At 33.6% G+C, this 21,582-nt stretch overlaps 4 protein-coding genes and 1 long non-coding RNA gene across 5 annotated transcripts; 1 reads left to right on the top strand and 4 right to left on the bottom strand.

Moving 5' to 3' along the window:
• Positions 1–942: 942 nt before the first annotated feature.
• Positions 943–2,530, bottom strand: LOC122592104. Its single transcript, XM_043764313.1, has 4 exons — positions 1,898–2,530; positions 1,522–1,818; positions 1,320–1,383; positions 943–1,115 (listed from the first exon to the last, which is right to left on the bottom strand). The coding sequence occupies exons 1-4, from the start codon at positions 2,528–2,530 to the stop codon at positions 943–945; spliced, it is 1,167 nt and encodes a 388-aa protein (XP_043620248.1).
• A 1,307-nt stretch (positions 2,531–3,837) lies between these two features.
• Positions 3,838–8,513, bottom strand: LOC122592681 (DAR GTPase 3, chloroplastic-like). The gene is made up of 9 exons (XM_043764967.1): positions 8,307–8,513; positions 7,842–7,985; positions 7,634–7,750; positions 6,484–6,627; positions 6,318–6,404; positions 5,965–6,080; positions 5,441–5,622; positions 4,446–4,503; positions 3,838–4,198 (listed from the first exon to the last, which is right to left on the bottom strand). Exons 1-9 carry the CDS (start codon positions 8,457–8,459, stop codon positions 4,060–4,062), a joined length of 1,140 nt encoding a protein of 379 aa, XP_043620902.1. The 5' UTR covers positions 8,460–8,513; the 3' UTR covers positions 3,838–4,059.
• A 3,499-nt stretch (positions 8,514–12,012) lies between these two features.
• LOC122593563 (N-terminal acetyltransferase B complex catalytic subunit NAA20) lies at positions 12,013–15,549 on the bottom strand. The gene is made up of 6 exons (XM_043765989.1): positions 15,356–15,549; positions 15,078–15,168; positions 13,474–13,606; positions 13,067–13,136; positions 12,407–12,467; positions 12,013–12,323 (listed from the first exon to the last, which is right to left on the bottom strand). The coding sequence occupies exons 1-6, from the start codon at positions 15,431–15,433 to the stop codon at positions 12,232–12,234; spliced, it is 525 nt and encodes a 174-aa protein (XP_043621924.1). The 5' UTR covers positions 15,434–15,549; the 3' UTR covers positions 12,013–12,231.
• Positions 15,550–16,963: 1,414 nt separating this feature from the next.
• Positions 16,964–18,021, bottom strand: LOC122594544. The gene has a single exon (XM_043766987.1). The coding sequence runs from the start codon at positions 17,992–17,994 to the stop codon at positions 17,086–17,088; it is 909 nt and encodes a 302-aa protein (XP_043622922.1). The 5' UTR covers positions 17,995–18,021; the 3' UTR covers positions 16,964–17,085.
• Positions 18,022–20,244: 2,223 nt separating this feature from the next.
• Positions 20,245–20,833, top strand: LOC122594606. Its single transcript, XR_006323047.1, has 2 exons — positions 20,245–20,396; positions 20,495–20,833. It is a non-coding gene; the product is annotated as an uncharacterized LOC122594606 (long non-coding RNA).
• The last annotated feature ends 749 nt before the right edge of the window (positions 20,834–21,582 follow it).

The raw sequence follows: 21,582 nt of genomic DNA, 5'->3' as shown, positions 1-21,582 counted from the left end.
AAAATTTTAAAAAAATTTTAAAACCTGGGTTCAAATCCCGGCAACAGAAATCTTTATAAAAATTTTAATACTTGACTTTTTTACCATTTTTAATGATTCGGTCCCCTATGTCTCCCTTTAATCAAGTGGATTTAAAAAAAAATATCGACAATAGCCAATTTTCGTTGTGATCGTACCAAAATAGCCAAGGTTTTTCGGATTATCACAAAACAGCCAACAAAATCGCAAAAAAAATGAAAATCGCAACAAAAAATGCCAATATCGCAACAAAAAACGCAAAATCGCAACTCGCAACAGTTTGACTTTGACTTTTTTTTTTAAAGGATACTAGTTTATTATATAAGACATGAATACAAAATTTCAAATAAACCCTAAACTTTCATTAATTTTAAAAACACAATACAACTAAATAAAACATATCATTTAAAACATAAAACATTAAGAAATTAAAACACACAAAACATTAACCTACAACACAAATACATAAGAAACATACTAATAATCCCCTAAGTTAACAGTACCGAAAGGAGATGATTGTGAAGTCGATTTTGATTTCCCTTTTGATTTTGATGAAGATACATACTCTCTCGGTGGAGGAAAAGATGTTTGTGATGGCATCGGTGCACCACAAGTCAGCCTTGTATGAGCACTTTTCTTACAACGATTGCATGTTGTTGTCTTCCTCTCTCCATCCTTGGACGGTATACGATCACAGTTTTTGGGTCAGCCAGGTAGCCTTTTGTCCATGACTGGTGGCAAAAGTGTTTGTAAGTCATCTGGTATCTCCCATTCAGAAGGATGTGGTATGGGATAGAGAATCTCGGTATAAGTCTGTCGATATACTTCTGAAGTGTAGCAGTCCATAGCGTATACGGTTGAATCATCTTGGTTTAGATGAAGAGCAACTTTTATAACATGGCCACATGGAAAACCAGAAATTTGTCATTTCCCACAAGTACACGTCTTTGCATCAAGATCAACAAGTCCATTCAGCTTATGATCTATAACTTGAAACAATGTATTTGAACATGGTTCAACTCTCCATGATGTTGACTTCACAACACGTTTTGCAATTTTTTTTTCTGTCCATGGTGTAACACGATGTTCCAATGTTTCTGTACATTAAAAGAAGTAATTTAGTTACAATATATCATCATTTTAAACAGTAGTAATAATAAGCGAGATTGTTAAACAAATAATACCTGGAACGTTTCTTTTCCTGTAATACCACTCTTGAAGAGAGGCACGGAAAAATTCCATTTGAATGACGACTTAGAGAGTTGATTGATTCCGCACTATTAGATGTCATGAAACCATACCTTGCTCCAAGTGCGTGTACTCTTGACCACTTTCAAACCCAACCTCTTGTAGTGTTCGAGCACACTGGGGGATAACATGTGTCAAACGACTTATATGTCTATTAAAGCCCACTTCTCGATAAGCTTTCACCGCTTTCCAATATGTTCATTTGTGATGTTTTATATTAGCAGACCTTGCTTTTAGATTTCTAAACAAATGAACAGCACAAAGCCCATGAAAAGCATTTGGAAAACACCTTCTTATAGCCATATCAATTGAGTTCGCCCTATCAGAAATGATTGTCAAATTGCTAACATTATCTATGCAATTACTAAGATGCCCCATAAACCATGTCCATGATTCAGAGGTTTCAGATTTTTCAACCCCGTAAGCTATTGGTAGTATCCCATTATTAGCATCCATGCCTACTACTAATAAGTTTGTTTCAAGATATCGACCTTTTAGATGTACCCCATCAACTATAATAACCGGCCGCAAGAAAGAAACAAATGAACGTATCTACATAAAATAGATTAAAGATGTGAGAAATACGTCAAACGTAACTCAATAGTGTGAAAAATTATATTGATTTACTCACCGCTGCACCAATGGCAATAAACAACAATTCAAAACGTCCATCTCTGTCTGTTTTGATATGAGTTATCGACCCGGGATTTTTCAGCTTCGAATTGTGACAATATGCTGCCAGTTGGGCAAATGAATCTTCTGGTGACCCCCTCAACAATTCCAAGGCATAACACTTTGCTCTCCAAGCTTGAGAATATGAGATATTAATCTTGAACCGGGCATTCATGTCGGTCATGATCTCATGACCCCTATATACCCTTCCTTTCACAAACATTAACTCAACCAAAAATCCATCCAACACCTTTTTGTTTGCCTGTCTATGGTGAGGATAAAGTTGGGTTCTTGAACAAGTATGTTGATCAATGAAAGTCCTTACTTCAAACATTTCACAATCTTTTATCCTCTTTGCAATCATTCGCCACGTACATTTCTTATCATGCCTACACTTTATTTCAAAACGATCTTTAGTTGATCGGTCAACAACTAGCTGATAGCCATCTTCCACACACTTCGTATACAAAGCTATCTTCAAATCTTCCTTTGTATCAAAACAATCACCCTTTTTTACATGAAGAAATTTTGTGTAACAATCGACAGATATCTTTACCAACTCTTCTTCTGATATTGGAAGTAATTCTGGCATATTCCAGTTATACTCTCGTGGCTCTTTCTTTTTCTTCTTGTCACAAATTTTCTTTTCTCGTTTTTCTTATTCTTCTTCTTCATCATCTTTTTCTTCTTCTTCTTCTACTTTTCCTTCATTATATATATTTTGTGTTATACTTTTTTAGTTTTCTTTTATGAGTATTGATTTATTTTGTTTGGTATATCTATTATATATATATATATTCTTAAAGAAATTCCTTTTTAAATTATGGTATCCGTTATAATACCAATATATCTTCGTGAAATAAAATTTATCTTTAAAGGTGGTTAGCCGCCCATGAAGGCCGAACGCTTTTTACAACCTTGGGTATAACATATAAGTAAAAGGAAAAAAACATTAAAAAATATCAAAACAAAATAAATAATGGGAAAAACCAAAATGAAAGCATGGTAGAATATTTTCCCTCACAAACTCCCTCATTTGTCAACCTCATAAATAATAGATATACCTCAGTATATCAACATAAGAAAATTGGTGCATGTACATGACATTTATAATTAAAAAAAAAAAGTCCAAATAGGCAACCTCGCAGTCACAGCTGCGTTGCAACGGGTCAATCACTTTACCAGATCATCTTTTTAACAAATAATAGTATAATTAGTAACTTGTAGTTAGGGTTGTACATGAACATGAATTAAATTATGTTTACAAATGTTAGTTGAGGACTTAGGCTAATAAACGGCCGAATAGTCGAATAAAAAGTTATGTTTATTAATGTATAAGTTATTGTATGGTTCATATACAGCTTAAAAAACCTTTATAAAAGCTTGAGCTTTGAAAAACAAATCAAATTTTGCTGAGTAGTTTGAAAAACCTTAAGGTCACACTCAATCACTCATAAGAACTTTAAGATGTGTGAAATTGATGTCACTTAAAAGTCTGTACGTGTAAGAGAACATGTTTACATGTTTGGTTTTTATATAGTACGAGTAGTTTTTGTTTAGATGTTAGTCCAAACAAATCATCCACCTTTAACACAATTTTTTGTTGAAAAATTAGGTTTCACGTTAACACCTGTAGGGTTTCTTGGGTAAAAGAGTAATTATTCTTGTAAGATTTCTCCGGCGGGGTTTGATGCCTGACAAATGTCATTTCTCCGCAACCAACAAGGCAACACGCTCTTCATAAAATACAATCGCCGATTGCAAAAACAAAACCACCTTAAAAAAACTTCTGATACTCAGACTTCTTGTACTTTACTAATGATTTAATGACCGAAAGAAATTGGCAGACATGTCATACAATAGTTATGTCAAACCAATTTCTATGGAAGAAAACACACATTGCATCAGAGTAATTCTTTAACTTGTGTCTCAATACAACCAATTTACATATAAGCTACATATTACAACAGTTATAGCAAACTATACGCATTAAAGCTATTGTAGAATAAAGAGACCAGTATTTGGTATAAACTGCCTTGTAGCTTCTAATTATTTCTCTTTATGGATATTTTTACCAAGTACAAACATCTAAATCCTAATACCTGATGTTAACTAAATATGTTATGTATCACGAGTTTGAACGGGTGGCCTCTCAAGTGCAATTGAACCTAATCGGCCCCTTCGAAAGTCTGACAAGACCCGAAATGCAGCTTGATGTTCATCTCCATTGAACAACTGGACTGCGAGTTTGTGGACAAAACTGTGCAATAAAAGAGAATGTTAACTTTATGTGTTTCAAAGAAATCTGCAACTTTTTGTACTATAAGTTTCTTGGACCAGATTTGACTCCTATAACTTATTTTAACATTTTAAATAACAGTTGATGACCCTGAAATACTGCGGATCCAACATTCTGTGTTAGATTTGTGACAAAACCCATGTCAAAGCTCAGGTTTGAGCTTAGTCAGTTTGACCTCAAAAGTCACAAGGTGAAATGAGTCACTTACGTTCTACCACACCGGCCATCAGTATCAATCTTGTAACGCTCCCAGAGAACATTGTTATCTGCCAAAACAAAAGAATAGGTGTAGATGGTAAAATAATAATTATAGAATTGTACTTGAAAATTAAATTTTAGTTCAATTACATGCTGCATGTTACAAGACTTTTTTGTCTCGTAAAATCTCCAAATGAGAATTACCAATGTTTTTTTTCCGTTATCAAATGCAAACAACTGTCCGGTTTAGATTCCACAACTACACATTCACACTTTATTAGTACTAATTTTGGCACTGACTTGAGAATCTTTAAACTCCCGAAAGCCATTACATTACATTACAAAAGCCATCAAACTTGTTTAAGAAAAAAAATTGAGGTACAAACACACTCCAACTAATTCAGCCTGTTACATTTTTGGTAAAATGTACTCGATATAATCAATTAGAAAGTGACCAACAAGGAATTAGCCTAGTGGTAAGGCAAACACTTTGTGATCTTAAGGTCTCAAGTTCGATCCCCGCTAGGCACAAAAAATAATTCCTTTAAGGTACCCGTTACCAATGAAGCCTAGACCCATATGTGAAGTTTAAATACGCGGGTTCGATCCTTCGGGGTGCCCAGATCATGTGGGGATTAGGATGGGAGGTATTTTACCGGCATCATATGGCTCATACGAGGTGGGTCGATGGGTATGCGATTGTGGTACCGGGGCTAGGGTTCCCTCCATTACCCCTTTTTTTTAGAAAGTGAAGTGGTTTTTCATAACAATTTCTAAAGTACAGTAACCAAATTACATGAGAAGTAATAGTATGTTGCAATTTTATACTTATTGCAATTTTCCTTGGATAAAAATGGCAAGTACTCTACTTTATCCTATTAATTAAAATAGCAAGTGAAGCTAAAATTTCAAATTTTATTAAAGATAGTGCATGCAACTGTGTCGTGTTGATCAGACATTAATTTGGGACAAATATTCAAAAAAACAAAATTTAAAGGATCATACTTGCTCCTGGAAGTCTCGAGAGCATCTGTACAAGAACACCAGCAACATCAGGAAAATTATACGACCTCTCACCAATGTCATCACATATAGCAAGCTTTATTGCTGCTGTTTGATCGCTCATCCTCATTGGGATTATTCCAGGTGAGTCTAGTAACTCTAGCTCGCTTCCAAAACGAACCCATCTGTTACCACGATCATGAAGAAAATACAAAATTAAGATTAGCTCAAACTGCTATGTAAAAACCAACAAACTAGGTATGGCAATCCAAAAATAACAGATCTGGCCAGCCAGGTCCAAAGTCATCAAATGTTGTATCAAACAACCTATGTCGCTTTGTATGAAAAAAATTATATCATTAAGAATTCATATAATCATATCTAATGCAATATAACATTAAAATTTGGACAAAAAATTTTGGCCAGTATATATCACACCTAAAAATGATTCCTATTGACCCGTTACCCAACCTGTCAGACCTGCTCATTATGCTACCTCCAATATAAGTAATATAAACATAATATACTTTAATACTCTCGTTACGCCTGGCCTTGGAGCTGCTGGACACATACGACGCTTCAGCAAACGATTGATCAAAGATGACTTTCCAACATTTGGATAACCAACTATTCCAGCGCGCACCTGTGATACATTGTACCATGTCTAGTAAGAAAATTAGATAAGACTTTTTCTTAAGCACACGACTAATGTCAAGAAAATATAACAAAGTAATTTTCAAGAAAACTCACTTTTCTAACAATATTCAACTATAACTATTATAGAAATTCAGATTTACTTCTAATTCCTATCAGAAATTTATATAAATATAAATTTAGAAATCCAAAAGTATAATCATATTTGACACTCTGTACAGCTTACAGGACGAGGAAGCAGCCCTCTTGCTCTGCGTTTTACATTCACTTCTGCAGCTACCGACTTTGCTAATCTTCCTAACTTCATGGAACCCTGCACTTTTCAAAAAAGAGATATTGATTCTTATAGCTATTGTGCTGTTTTAAAGAACAAAAAGAATTCAAAATTATACCATTCCAAGCTTCCCATTGGAAAAGACAACTTTTATTCCTTGTCGGCCATAATAATCTGCCCAAGCATTCCGATCTGCGGTTGATATCATGTCTTCTCTGTTCAATACCAAGATTCTCTTTCTATTACCAAGCCATGAATCCATCTGATTATTCACATAAGCAGAGAAGTGTAAGAAATTTACAGTAGTAGTAATAGATGACAACTCTGAGGATTGTGAATTCACTACAAGGTTAGAAAACTCGCGCTTCCGACCAATTTTCTAGTGAACAGGTTGTTAAGTATGTTTTTATCTCTAAAGGGTCAAAATTCATCTTCATATTAAACCACCTAGAGTAGACAACACCACAAATGAAGCTTCCGACCAATGAAGCTTCTTAAGTTTTATTCATCTTCATATTAAACCACCTAGAGTAGACAACACCACAAATATGGCCTAGTCGAAGTAGTGGGTAAGGTTTAGGACCTATAAGGTTCGGACCCTATGTGCATGTGCTACCAGCATCTTAGGGATCACACCCGCTAGTTGAAGTCCTAAAATCTGCTTGCTTCATACGAAGAGTGGGCTCTTGGCATAGAGACAAGTCAGGCAAATAATTTAATAGGTTAAGGGGCTCTCTGGATATGCATTCAGAGAGTTATTATACGAGTATATCACACTCAAAATCACAATCAGATATTTATTTTAATAGGGGTCAGAAGATAGCGTACGAAGGTACTTTAGTCGTTTGAAGTTCAGATAGAATGATAATATGACAATCAGACATTTGGTTGTTTGGCATTATAAAGGATACCTTTTTGTCAAATGGGAGTCAAAATCTTTCACATTATGTCATAACTTAGGTAATTAGGTACATATATCTGATCTAATAATTAGTTCAGTTCTGCTCCAGTCAGTATGAACCTGATAATTCTACCAGCAAATAATCAAACACTCCAAAGCAAATTATGAAAATTCTGATTGAGGCTTCAAGTCTTAATAATCAGACAAACAGTTCCAAAACGCAAACCCAAAAGGTTAGCCAATACAATGTATTGGCCTAAAAATTTCCCATTGCACAAATAAGGACCGCTTTGCATAGACTATGTGGACTAGTTGTGCCACAAATACCAGAAGGCGGAAGCACAAAAAATATAACAACACAAATTACCTGGGGATGGCTTGTGGACAACGGAATCCTAGCATCTCTTACTTCTATCACAACATCCATCAACTTCAACTGTTCTTTCAGTTCTCTTTCTGTTTTTGCAATATGACCCGGATACCACTAATGTTCAGAAGAAGATGTCAATTTCAATACTAATGATAGTTTTCCAGAAACTTATAGTTTCTAAGGGGATCTCAGACCTTATAAATACCTGAACAGGCCGCAACGTCTTTGTCCAGTGGTAAAGATCAGTCTCGAGATCAGTCCAATCATACTCATTTTCAAAAGAGTCAATTACATTACTAGAATTCAAGTCAACATTTCCATACCAGCTTGCAGGTTTCCCACCAACAATCTACAATAATATATATATATATATATATATTTTGGTTAAAGCTTCTTTTTGTATGCATTTCCAACTTTTGTAAGACTTTTAGATGACCACGTCACCAATTTATAAGTTATAATAAGAGGCCAGGTACATCATACATAAATAGAAAGTTCCATACACACACACACACAGGGTTTGGAAATATGTACAGACAACAGCAATACATGATATATATGATAAATTCATAAATATAGGAACATATTTCAGAAAATAAAGAAAAAGGGTTGACAAAAGTAAATAACTTTTTATATATAGATGGATAAAATGTGAAGAAAGATAAGTTGCCTGAATAGTGGGTGGAGACGACGGAGAAGGGGCGGCAGAAGCGGTTGCAAATACCCTTAACAGCGGTCTAGAGTGGTGGTGAAAAACCGGAGGTGAGATTAAAGATTTGTTGCTGTTGTTGTTGAGAAATACACCAGAGAGGTTAATTGCCATTGCTTTTTTGGTGTCTAAAGAAGACAAGGGGATAACTGTTTCATAAACAAGCAAAGTTATACACCTCACCTCCAGGAGTAAAGATATTAAAAATAAATTTTCTCACTTTCTCTATGTTTTTAATCATCATTTGTGAAAATTTTATGATTACCATAAAAATGACATGTTCATTCCTAATAGTTACGAGTATTTTTTAAATATATATATATATATATATAATCTATATATACCTTCTAAAACATTCTTCAAACTAGAAGTCATTCTAAAAAATTGTCACGTAGGATTTATCCCATGGGGCAACTCCATATTTTTTTAACAATATTTTATAGCCTATTTTATATTTATAGAAAGTTTTAGATTAAAAAAAGAAAAAATCTTCCATCAAAATGATCAAATCTTATGTATATATTAAATATTATATTAATGCTACAGACTACAGTTCTTTATTATATTATTATTAATATCAAACTAATATGTTGAGTTTTAATGATTTTTTTACGAATTTTTGTAAGAACTTAGGTTGAGTGTATGTGATTATAAGATATGTTCATGAATAAGTTTGAAAAGAAAACGATTCATATCATATTATTGATAATTTTAATTATGTGATTAAATTTTAATACATGTTTATCTTTAATCTTATAGCTACAAAATAAATAACATTAGTCAAAACTTTGATAAATGATTGTTTTAAATAGCCTTACATTACAAAATTAATAACATTAGTCAAAACTTTTCTTTTTTATTTTTATTTTTTATTTTAGAACGATAGTCAAAACTTTATTAAATGATTGTTTTAAATAGCCGCACATCGTGCGGGTAAAAAACCTAGTATATATATATGGTGAGGATCCTAGAAGAAGGTGTCTTAAGGAGAGAACGGTGAGAAGGTCCTATTAGCTAATCAGAACGCGACATGTGGCAAAATTAAAAAAAAAACGCGGTGGCAATTTTGTAAATAAATGAAAGTTTTGTGAAGCTTGGTCAGCTTAGGATCTCAGTGGGTCTGGTCAGATTGGGATGGGTCAGTTTGAGTTGGATCAGCTTGGTTTGGGTCAGTTTGGTCAGTCAGCTTGGGTCTGGGTCAGTTTGTCTGGGTCAACTTGGGGTCTTGTCAGGTTTAGGCCAGCTTGGGTCAGCTTGGGGTTGGGTCAGTTTGGGGTCTGGATCATCTTTGGTCATGGTTGGGTCAGCTTGGGGCCTGGTTCGGGTCAGTTTGACACAATTTACACATAATCTACACATCTACACAAATGTAGATTATGGATTCTGGGTTCGGTCAGGTTTGGGTTAGCTTGGGGTCAGGTCAGATTGGGTCAGCTTGGAGTTGGGTTAGCTTGACACAATTACACATAATCTACATGGGTTTTGGGTCAGCGTGGGGTCTAATCAGGTTGGGTCAGCTTGGGGTCTGATCAGCTTGGGGTTGGGTTAGCTTAACACAATTTACACATAATCTATACAAATGTAGCTTATGGGTTTTGGGTCAGCTTGGGTTTTGGGTTGGGTCAGCTTGGTTCAGGTTTGGGTCAGCTTGGGGTTGGGTTAGCTTGACACAATTGACACACAATCTACACAAATGTAGATTACGGGTTTGGGTCAGCTCAGGGTTCGGTTGGGTCAGCTTGGGATGGGTCAGGTTGGGTTTGGGTCAGCTTGGGCTAAAACCCAGGGTGATCAGATCCCAAGCTGACCCAAAACCAAGTTGACCAACCAAGCTGACCTAGAACCCAGGCTGATCAAGTTGACCCAACCAAGCTGACAGACCAAGCTGACCATAACCCAAGCTGGCCCAGACCCAAGCTGACCCAAAACCAGGCTGATAAAAGTTTGATTTATTTATAAAAATGCCACCACGTTTTTTTTTTAAATCCACATGTCGCGTTGTGATTGGTTCATAAGACCTTCTCTCCCTTCTCTCCTTAAGACACCTTCTTATTTGATTTCTCTCCTATATATATATACCCTTATTTTGAGAACCCATTTTTTTTGCAAAAATTGTGAGAAATCTTAAATTTCATATTGGATCACATGTTTTTTTTTGTTCATTCACATGTGAAACGTTATAAAAATATATGTTGCAGAAGAAATTTTTTTCCAGATGTTTATATATAGCCGTTTGTCACATGTGAACAAAAAAACGTGAATAATTTCATTCACAAGTTTATAAAAGGCTATTTTGAAGGTTTCTTTAAAATGTTTCTTTTACAACATATATTTTTATATTATTTCACGTATGAATGAACAAAAAAAACATGTGAACAAATATATAATTTAAGAGTTCTTATGGTTCTTAAAAAAATGGTTCTCAAAATAAAGAACTTTATATATATATATATATATAATCTATATATTTAAAACCAATAATTTTTATTTAAATAATTAGTTATATATCATTCAACTAATATTGTCAAAGATAGTTCAAGCATATAAAATTATTAAATAATATTAGTAAATAAAAAGTATAGCTATATTTTTTAAAAATTTTGGTTCATATAATCATATTTAGATGAATTCCCATAATATACGACCAACATGGTAACCGCGTAATACGACGAAGGTGTTAGGGCAGTGACAACTGGTGATGGTGGTGACGGTGTTAAATGGTATATGTAATTGGTGTAAGATATTTGATTTAAAAAAAGTAATATGACTATTTTAGTAGTATTTTATAATATAAAGGACTGATAGTGTAATTTAATATTAAAGATTGATTTTGTAATTCATTAACATTAGTTTGATTAATTGGTATATCTTGTTTTTCTTAACTTTCAACCGATGGGTATATTTTTCATATAAGAGTTTACATAGACTTTTTCATGTCACAATTATCTATATGCAAATTGCTCACTTTGTCAAATGTAGCACTACACATTTTCTATAAAACGAAATAACTGAAAATTAAATTTATTTAATCACAAGTCGAGTTCGGACTTCTGAAAGTACTCACGATTGTAACTCAAGCTATAGTCAAAAAGCTCAAAACAAGCTGAGCTTGCTTGAGCTCTCTCAATATAAACGATCGAAAGCCTTTGATAGAACAAAAGTTGGCAAAGTTAAAACGTTGGTTCCATGATAACCAAGTCATTTCAATTCTGACGGGGAGCAACGTCTGACTTGAGGATTTAGGAGTTCCTAAAAGGACCGAAGTTAGGCTCAACCAAGTCTTTATCATATGTCCATAAAAACAACTAAAACTGCTACCATCATATAACTTTTCAAGAACAACTGCTACAGTAATTTGGTTGTGTCCAGATAACTTTTCACATTACTAAAAGATCGTTTGAAGTCTTGAACATACATGGAAGATAGGACCAACCAAACCAACCTCAGTTTTTATCTTTTCTGCATTACTGCAAGATCATATGCACATACATGGTAGCAAGCAAACCAACCTCAATTCTTGTCCTTTTTACATTACTACAAGATCATTTACACTTGCACATACGTGGTAGCAAGCAAACAAGCCTCAGTTCATTGAAATATAGGGTGATTCGCTCAACAAAAAACAGCTAGTGCTTTCAGATAAAATTTATAAAAAAAAAAAAAAAAATTCAAAAACCTCCATACAATCATAACTTTCCCCGATACAAACAGCTCTATTTTGTGTCCTTTTAATGTCCAACTAAGAATCGGTACAATACTTAAAAACACTTGGCAGAAAGTCAACAAACATTTGAAGATTGAATCTTCTTATGTCCTAGTTTACAAAGATGAATAATGTGTATCCTAAATGCACAAACATAGACTTATCATCAAAGTACAGACAGAGCTAGTCATACTCCAATTCATCGGGTGTAACTGGCCTCTTGAGTGGGATTATAGACTTTTTCTCTACATCTCGAGATAAGGCTTTCCTCATATCTGAAAAATTGAAATACCCAAATAAAGACAATGTTTTGTTTGAAAAATTAAGGGATAAAAGACGAGTAAATATGAAAACTTACCTAATCCATCTTCCTCCCCTGAATAGTAACGTAATACACGTCTATAGATAACATACTCGAGCTGCAAGATAAAAGATCAAAAACAATCAGCACAATCACAATATTCATTATGCTACAAATATTATTTTTCATTCAAGGTGCCGCCATTAACTAATAAACCATCTTCGAGCCCACCATCAAAAATTTCACAATGGATCACTATAGCATTAGCAATTTCGACCTATTTCCTTATTAATTAGTCAATTTGGGTTTATATATATAAAACAGGCCACTTCGTTGAATGAAAGAATTAAATCAACATGAAGAAAGTCACTTAAAGTGTACTTTTAATGTATACAACCTTCCACCTGGCATTTTCAACAAAATTAATCAATACTGTAACATTGCAGTTTTGACTATTATATTTTAACTCACCAGTTTCTCATAATCTTCAAAGTTCAACAAAAATCGTTTTGTTTCATCACTTATTTAGAGGGTGTTTTAGCCTGTTGCATGACCCACCCGTTTTGTCCCTCTAATTGGCACAATCAACAGCCAAGAAAAGGTAACCCATTCAGCATGTACTTGTATGTGACATGTTCGAGGAGGAAAAGATAGAGATAGAAATAGAGATATGTAAACAACCCACGGGAGTGAAGACGAAGAGCCACTCAACATTACCTTTTCATACATCTTTATAGCTGGTGTATTTGATGCTCTCACAAAGAGGTCCACAAAGTATGCCTTGTCACTGCCCAAATTAAAAACACAAGACAGTAAAGAACTCAGATGAATGATAGAAAGCGGACCACAAAGTTGGGGGGTTTTTTGCGCTTTTTTTTGCGTGGTGACTGCTATACATATAGATATATTCCTCAAATCATAATTAATTATAGTATTGGTTGAATTCAAACCCCAATATGGATGATATGAAAGGAAAAAGCAATCATGATTCATGAGTATATCATAAACAGAAGATTTTGGTATAGGTCTCAACTATTACTAACATGTAACAAAGCGGCACCTATAGGCTATAGCTATGACAAACATATTCAGCTAATATGATAAATACATAAACCTCAACTTACATCTTGTCACTGATGTCTTCAAGTAGGTTCATAAGTTTCTTTGCCAGCTGCTGCCTGCGGAACTCAGGAGCGACTGTAACAGCGGTGACATGACCATGCCACGACTCACCTTGACCTTCAACTTTACCCATAACTGTAGCCAAAGTAAACACTTTAAGTTTATACATATACTTCCAAATTTAAACGGTTAGGATATAAATTAATAATGTATGAGAATCAATAACAAAACCATAACGCATATGGTCAGAATTAATACAAGCCTACTACCTGTAATGAAACAATTATGAGACCACAAACTACACAGCAATCAGCACCACATCAACAACACAATCATTGAACCTTCTAGGAATACATGTTACTTATGTTAGTAGTTTATGAGTTTTCTAAGTTATTTATCAACACCCACATGTTGTTCTCATGCATGTTTTAGAGTATTTTCTTCTTCTAAGAGACAAAAATTGCCACACGTTTACAAACTTTTCCCAATGGAGCTTAAACCCACAACTTCTTGATGGCTATATTATTCTCTGAATATATATAACGGGTAAGGTTCATGTGAGAACCATTCACATATGCACATAGGAAATATTAACTATAACTTGATCAATTCATATGTGAACGAATGTGTTCACATATATCATTCACGTATGAACATCAAGTTATAATTTAAAGGATCCCATGGTTCTTCTGTAAGTCCCTCTGCCACCAGATCAACAAGATTAAGTAACTAATGTATAAGTGCGGAAACTCTTATACAAAAGCAATCAACAATAAGAACACGAATATGAATATGTACTAGAACTGTATATTACTTCGGTAAATGCAATTACAAGTAAGATACCAAGTTCGTAAACGGAAATACAAAGAACAATACGAATGAGAGATTTTACAAGCTGCAACCAAAACTCTCTAAAAAACCTAAACCTGGCATCTGTATATATAGGCTTTAACATGGACCGGACTAGGCCAACTCGTCTGATCAGTCGACCTCGTGTCCATTCGAGCTCGACTAGGTCAACACAATGTTGACTAATTCAAGCTCGTGTGAGTGAACACGAGTTTGACTGACATGAGTTCAACTTATTACATGCGGAAACTTAACGTTCATTACAAGTACATATTCAATAGACTCAAGACAAACTTCTATAATGATGTTGTCACACGGAAATGCACCAACATCTTCCAATGTTTCTCACATGAACCTTTTCCTAAAACCTGAATGTTGTTATTACCCTAATAGTCTACATAGTATAAAAGTTGAAGCTTATGCTAAAAACACAAGTCACAGTCCCTAAGAATCCCATTTTCCTATCATATCTTGTCAGCACTAACAAGGAACTATGGCTTAAAATGGGAACGAAAAATCCAATGACAAGTGAATACCTAATGAGTCAACAAACAAAGTTCAATTCCAAACAATGCATTTAATAAACAACATTCAATTAACATAGCGGCATTGAACAAACAAAAAGTGGCATTTTATTAGCTGAACATTACGCAGTTATGCTTATCAAACAATTAGTATAAGTCCCTAATCCATATACATATTGAGAATGAGATATATCGAATTTAATGTAAATATAACAATGAAGGAGATGAATTACTGTAGCCCATGACTCGGTTGCCGGGAGCTTCAGCAACATGAAAATAATCAGGCCACCGCGCCAGGTATGTCATGTAGAATGACATATTAAACTGCAACCAAACAACCAATTTTATCACTATTCTCATTAATCATCATTACATATATATAATTATAATAGCAATAGCATACGCATGTATACTTCTGGATCCCCCCTAAATAAATCAACTGGAGGTGTGTGGGAATAAAATATAAATAAATTAGAGGAAGAAGAGATAAAATAAAGGAAAGGGGGAATACAGTTTCAGTGAGATGATCCAGATTAACGGAAGAGAAACGTAAAAGATCATCGCAGCAAAATCTCCTGATTGTTGTCATCTCTTTGGTGGGTGGGATATAATCTGAAGGTGGTTTTGCTTCCTCTCACACCCACTCCAAGGATTTTAACTTTTAATTTTGTTAAACTTCAAGGGCTAAATGAGAACTTTTCTGTTAAAGTTTGCGATTAGGGATCCGAATAGGAACCCGCTTCCAAATTCCAATATCATCGGATGCGGTGAAACGCTGGGATTAGGGGTTCAACCTAAGTTAACCAAATCATCAACATCCTTAAATCCTTCCCATAACAAATGGTTAGCTTACCAGAAATATTTATTTCTCGGTTTGAGTTTGATCGGGATAACAAGTCGTATGGTTTTTTTCTTATAAAACTTATAACAACTTGTTGTCTAGGGTAAGTTTTTTCAATTTGAAAAAAAAAATCATTTACATAATTAAAAAATAAATGTAAACAAAATCAACAGTTGTAAATTCATTGGATTTAAACGGGTAAACAAATGAGGTTGTCACCGTTCGAATTTCGGAAATAGCAAATCAATTTTTATACAAAAGGTAACGATCTAACCAGTTTCTTTTATTTAATTATACTAGTCCTAATACTCGTACAATGTACGGTAGATATATAGATTGTATCATAAATAAGTAATGATAAATATTATATATTTTTAGTTAGAGTTTTGGATTTACCTTAAATTTTTATAACCACGTCAAAATCGAAACTTGTAAGCATAGTGGATGATAACAAATAGCCTTGTGATTTCAGATCGTAAACTCAAAATTTTAAAGTCTTCATGTTAATAACTTAAAATAATTAATATAGGTAAATAGGAGTTGAAGAATTAAGAAAAAATAAGGAAAATTTATTAATGAGAAAATGATCAATCAAATAAGGTTATAATGTCTTTTGTATTAATAAGTCAAAAGTTGGAGTTTAATTGTAAGTCTAATGAGAAAATTCATTTTATATACAACTAAAAAAGCTAAATTTAACAAAATAAATAAATTAAAAGGACATGTATCGATCAAGAATTCCGTCATGTGTCGTTTTAAGAACATGTCAATCCTGTTTTAGTTTATTGGTATATAGCTGGTTCCAATCACTTCCAAATATTAAACCAGAGTTTAGTTTTGAGAACTCTTGTGAAAAAAACAATTTGTGACCCAAATTCACTGGATAATTGTTTTACTGATTTTATATACCACTTGACTTCAACGTTACATGTTCTTTTTTTCTTTTTCTTTTTTTTTTAACGACATTTTATTCTATCTTTACTCCTAAATTATACATATGCCTGGAAACTAGGACTCTTGAAAAATCCCTATTAATTCACCCTCACAAATGTGAGTAGTGAAAATCAAACCCAAGTAGATCCTCCAAGGTCAAAGACCTTACCAATGGGCCACCAACCCCATTGGCTACGTTACATGTTCTTTTACTTGGTCTAAATGCCAATTACTAATTGTATAGATAGTTAAAATTGCCCATTCGTTGATTAGGTTTGAAAGATGAGCATGAGTTAAAGTAAGGTAGTTCTACTAAATTTGTACGAAGAATACAACAATCAGGTCTCTTTTATTAACTTAGTTTAGTGCATTTTAAACTTCTATAATTAATTACTTAATCAAACCATATAATAAAACCACACACGGTCGGATTAGAAACAAAAAAGAACGCAGGAATACACAAACTTCTATTCATTCTTCCAGGCACACAATACTAAAGAGAATCCAAGTGCTTGCGACTGTCGATCTTTACTCGACCACGAGGGGTAGCTATCGTCGTTTGCGCACAGTTTCTCTGCCGAAAGACACGTCTTAAACAAAAACACAGCATTTCCCATTAGTTTTTCAAACAACCAACTATGAACATCCCAATAAACTTCCACTGGCAACCCATCCACCAAAATTGTATAATTTCCTCTAAACTTCCATCTTAGGCACTTTACTTGCATCACTGGGGCACCATCGATTCGTATCAACAGATACGAATCATTCGTACCCAATGTATCACATTCAATCAATATATCATGTATTTGACCGTTACCGCAGAACTGAGCCCGCGTAGAATAAGCCTTTTTTCCAGAAATATGTGCTCTTTTCGAAACAAAAACAACATTTGGTACCTTACTAGTTACATCAATCTTCTTGTGAACCTCCTTCTCCATATCCCCTAAAAGCAAGACGATTTCTTGGTTGATAGCAATTGCAAAATAGTACGCTTCTAATGGTTCAGGTGACGACGACCCAAATTTTGCATACGACAAATCCCAATAAACGTCTATCAACTTAGAAGCAACTTCGAGGTTTCTATAACCTCTTCTTTTAGCAAACAACCATGGTTTGATGTCAAGTTTACATAGACATTGATTATCTGAATCATCTATTACAACAGAGAGATTTTGACCCATTAAGTTTTTAGTCCAAGTAAGAGTGATAATGAAGCAAGAGAGGTCTCTCATTCGGCATTGGTAAACACAAGTCACCAGATTTTGGGCTATTTTGCTACTAGTGATATTAGCTTCTGATGAAGAAGAAGAAGAAGAGGCTTGATGAGAAACTTGAACACCATTTTCGCCGAAACAAGAAGGGAAGTCCTTCATGTATGTATATAATTTCTCAAACAAAACGAAATCTTATACTACAGAACACAACAAAACTACCAAAAAGTTAAAAGATTTCAAAAAATTTAAAGACATGGAGTAAAGCATTGTAGTTTCATGTAGAAAATATCAATGCTAGAGGAAAATGGGTTGTGGGTAAAAAGGAATTATGGGTTTTTTATTCACTCAATTCCTGTCACACACAATGGAACCCATGAAATGAGTGTGACTTTTTTCATGCTTTGGAGCACTTTTTATGATTGGGAGTTTAGCGTAATAAATGGTGTTTATGAATGTGTTTTAGTTATGGAAATGACTCATGCTTAAAAAGCTATCTTTAATTTTGTTCATGTAAAAAGGGAACATATATAATTAATTGGGATATTAGAGTACTGCTTCTTTTTTTTTACATTCATAACCACCATTTATTTATGTTTTTAAAAGCTTAAATTCGCCATGTTCTTTCTTTACACAAGCTATGCGTACACACTTTGTCATATTTCATAGGTAATTGTTAGGGCTATAATCGACCAAACGTTCAACAAACTGTTTGTATATGACAATTTCGTTTATTTAGTATAAACAGATTCAAACACAATTGTGTCTGAAAACTAATTTGTTCGTTGTTTGGTATTCATTGGGGTTTGTTTATGCACAAATTACATACTTGGGCATCTCATGAAACTCGTTTGAACATAAGATTTGAGTAATGATTGTCACATGTCTCGCATTTATATATGTTTTTGCATATTTGAAACTGTAGCTTAATCTAACGTTTATACATTGGAATTTAATTTGGTTGTGTTTGTTTTAAGGTTCCTTTTCGTTTTTATATGTTATTTGTTCAACATCTTAACGGACAGGCATAAAAAAATATGTTCATTTTTCTTCGGTCAAACTTAAACAAATGAACATGAGCAAAGAAGTTCACGTCCATGGTGGTTCTATTGTTCTATACCGTTTCAACTAATTAATGTAATCTAGTTATCTAATTACATATTACTTGTATCAATTTTCATTTATCATATTTTCTGTCAAAATTTGTTTCCCATGTTTTCCTGTCCAAATCTTCATCAAAGTAGTGATACAATGAATATAGACTATAAACGATAAGTAGATGATCTATAAGGGTGAAGGATGTGATCGGCATGTAGTGACATGCCACATTTCCACCCTGTTGCTTTTGGTGTAATTTGGATGCGGCGTTGACATAAAAAATCAATCAGCGTGGAGGGACGCACAAAGAAAACTTGTACAATACCGCCTCTTTGCTTTTGGCATGTTTTGACATGGCTTAACATATTTTTTTTAGATGCTATGTGGCATGTTATCATTGGCTAGCTTTGTGTTCTATTGGATTTTGATAAAAGAATATCCGAATTGTACATTAGATTTGTTTTTTTTTTGAATGTTTATGAAACACTTGCTATATATTGGGATTTCTTGATGAAAAATAGACAATAGTTATGAAACTTGTATGTGTTTCTACTTTCTAGATGTCAACATGTCATGCACGATGGACTTGTGTCAACCGAACCGATGAAATTAAGAAGGACATTGACATGTATGGCTTTATGTGTAAAGGAAGCAAAATGGATGGACCAAAAAATGAAGGTGTCCCCTACCCCCGAAAAGAAGTAGAGTTATGTTTCATCTCTTGAGTCAAGGATTGGATATCAGAAATTGGATATAGAAAATGAGAAGTGAACCATAGTACACGTTTTTTTTTTCTTTACTAATTTGGTGCCAAACTTGGATTGTGAGTCATAGTTGGAACTTATTGTTTGTGAATAGCTATTCAATCATAATCAAAAGTTTTTTCCTTTTAACCACTTGGTTCGGTTAGAGTTAAAAAGTATCCTAACAACCAGTTTTTTGCTACAACTATAACCAAGTACTAGTCTGTTTACATAAATACATCTACTTAAAAAATGTTACTATTTGAAAAGGAATATAGATACTTATAAGTCTAAAACTAATTCACATGAAAGGTTCAATTTTGTTTTGGTCCCAAACTGTTTTGTAGGCTCTTGATATATAATAGTAGTAACGGATAGAAAATGAAATATGACAAACCTGTAAATGGCCGGTTTTTATTTATTTTAATTGTTTAGGTTAAAGCACCTATTTTGTTTCATGTAACATCACTGGATGGCATACCAACTACTAATATTATTTAGTCAATTGGTAGAAAGTGTATTAAAGGTGCTATTTACACATTGACACTGACTTCATACCAAAAGAAGCCCCTTCTAATTACTTAGTACTTTCACAATAAAATCACAATGTATTGTCACAAAAACTGAGTTGAAGCATTTCAATGGGATGGCTTCAATCTCTCTTCTCCCCCTTCAAGAACCTATGGAGTCGAGTTCGTTTGACACATACCCGCAATAGAAAACGTATGTACTTTCATCATTGTAATGACTCAAAAAGGTGAAACTATACTGTATGTCATTCTTGATTCATGTATTGGCCTTGTGTTTCGGTTTATTTGCAGGTAAAGGATTGTACGTGTTGTATGAAGACGTAAAGTGTTGCTCGTGTGAGGATGTGCAAATGTTATGGTCGATGTTTGTTGGCCTAGAACCCGGTTTTTCTATTTAGAGTGAAACCGGATATAGTTGATACGACTATGACGGAATGCCTACGACGAACCGATCAAATTTACTTGTAAACGATTAGTATATTTTGTCTATCTTATATGTGTATATGTTAAAGAGATTCAGAATGTTCCTTGTAACATATTTGATTGCTTTGTTGTATACTATATAATTTGAAAACCAATGTCATCTATCTATATGAATATATAATGATAAAAATGCTATAGTTTCCTGTACAACATGTTTATATGTAGCTTTCTATGTTCGAGTAATGATATGATATTATGGTTAAGTTGTGTATTCTTATTTATAATTCATTCAATAGTAAAGACATAAATTAATATAATATTCACATTATAGACATCTTAACCACAACGAAAATTTTTCATTCTGTCAGGTTACTAGAAAAAAGAGCACCCAATTCATAAACGTTTGATTTAATCCGAAATTATTACGAGTATTTTTTTAGAAGAAGAATAAAAATATCATTTTTATAAAAAAGTAAACAACTTATATAAAATCTTTTGTTAACTAATTCCTCACTTTTAAACAAATATTTTTTGGCTAACAATAAATCGTCAATGGTGATAACAAAAACGACATCAATAAAATATTTACATAGGTACTTAAGATTAAAGACAATTTTTATTAACTTTAATTGTCATATTGTGACAACCATCAAAAATTCATGTCAAACTCTTTAGCTTAATTAGGATTGATTAAGTTAATGAAAGGTTTATTTATGTATTAGTGTGTCTAAACTCCAAGATTTGTTAAGAAACATCGATGGTATTAGAACGTTATCTAAACAAACAAGTAATTATGAATTAAACCTTAACAATATTTAGACCAAAAATGTAAGTCAATTAAGTTAGCATGACAAATTATGTCAGCTTGCATGACACAAAAGTTTTGCTTGACACACAAACTCAAACTCACTAGATATTTTGCAAAGCTTTAGTACTTGCTCTATCTACCGATTAAT

Source organism: Erigeron canadensis, chromosome 3, assembly GCF_010389155.1.
Source record: "Erigeron canadensis isolate Cc75 chromosome 3, C_canadensis_v1, whole genome shotgun sequence".
Taxonomy (NCBI): domain Eukaryota; kingdom Viridiplantae; phylum Streptophyta; class Magnoliopsida; order Asterales; family Asteraceae; genus Erigeron; species Erigeron canadensis.
Note: the sequence above shows the minus strand (reverse complement) of the source record. Positions and strands in the feature narration are given on the sequence as shown.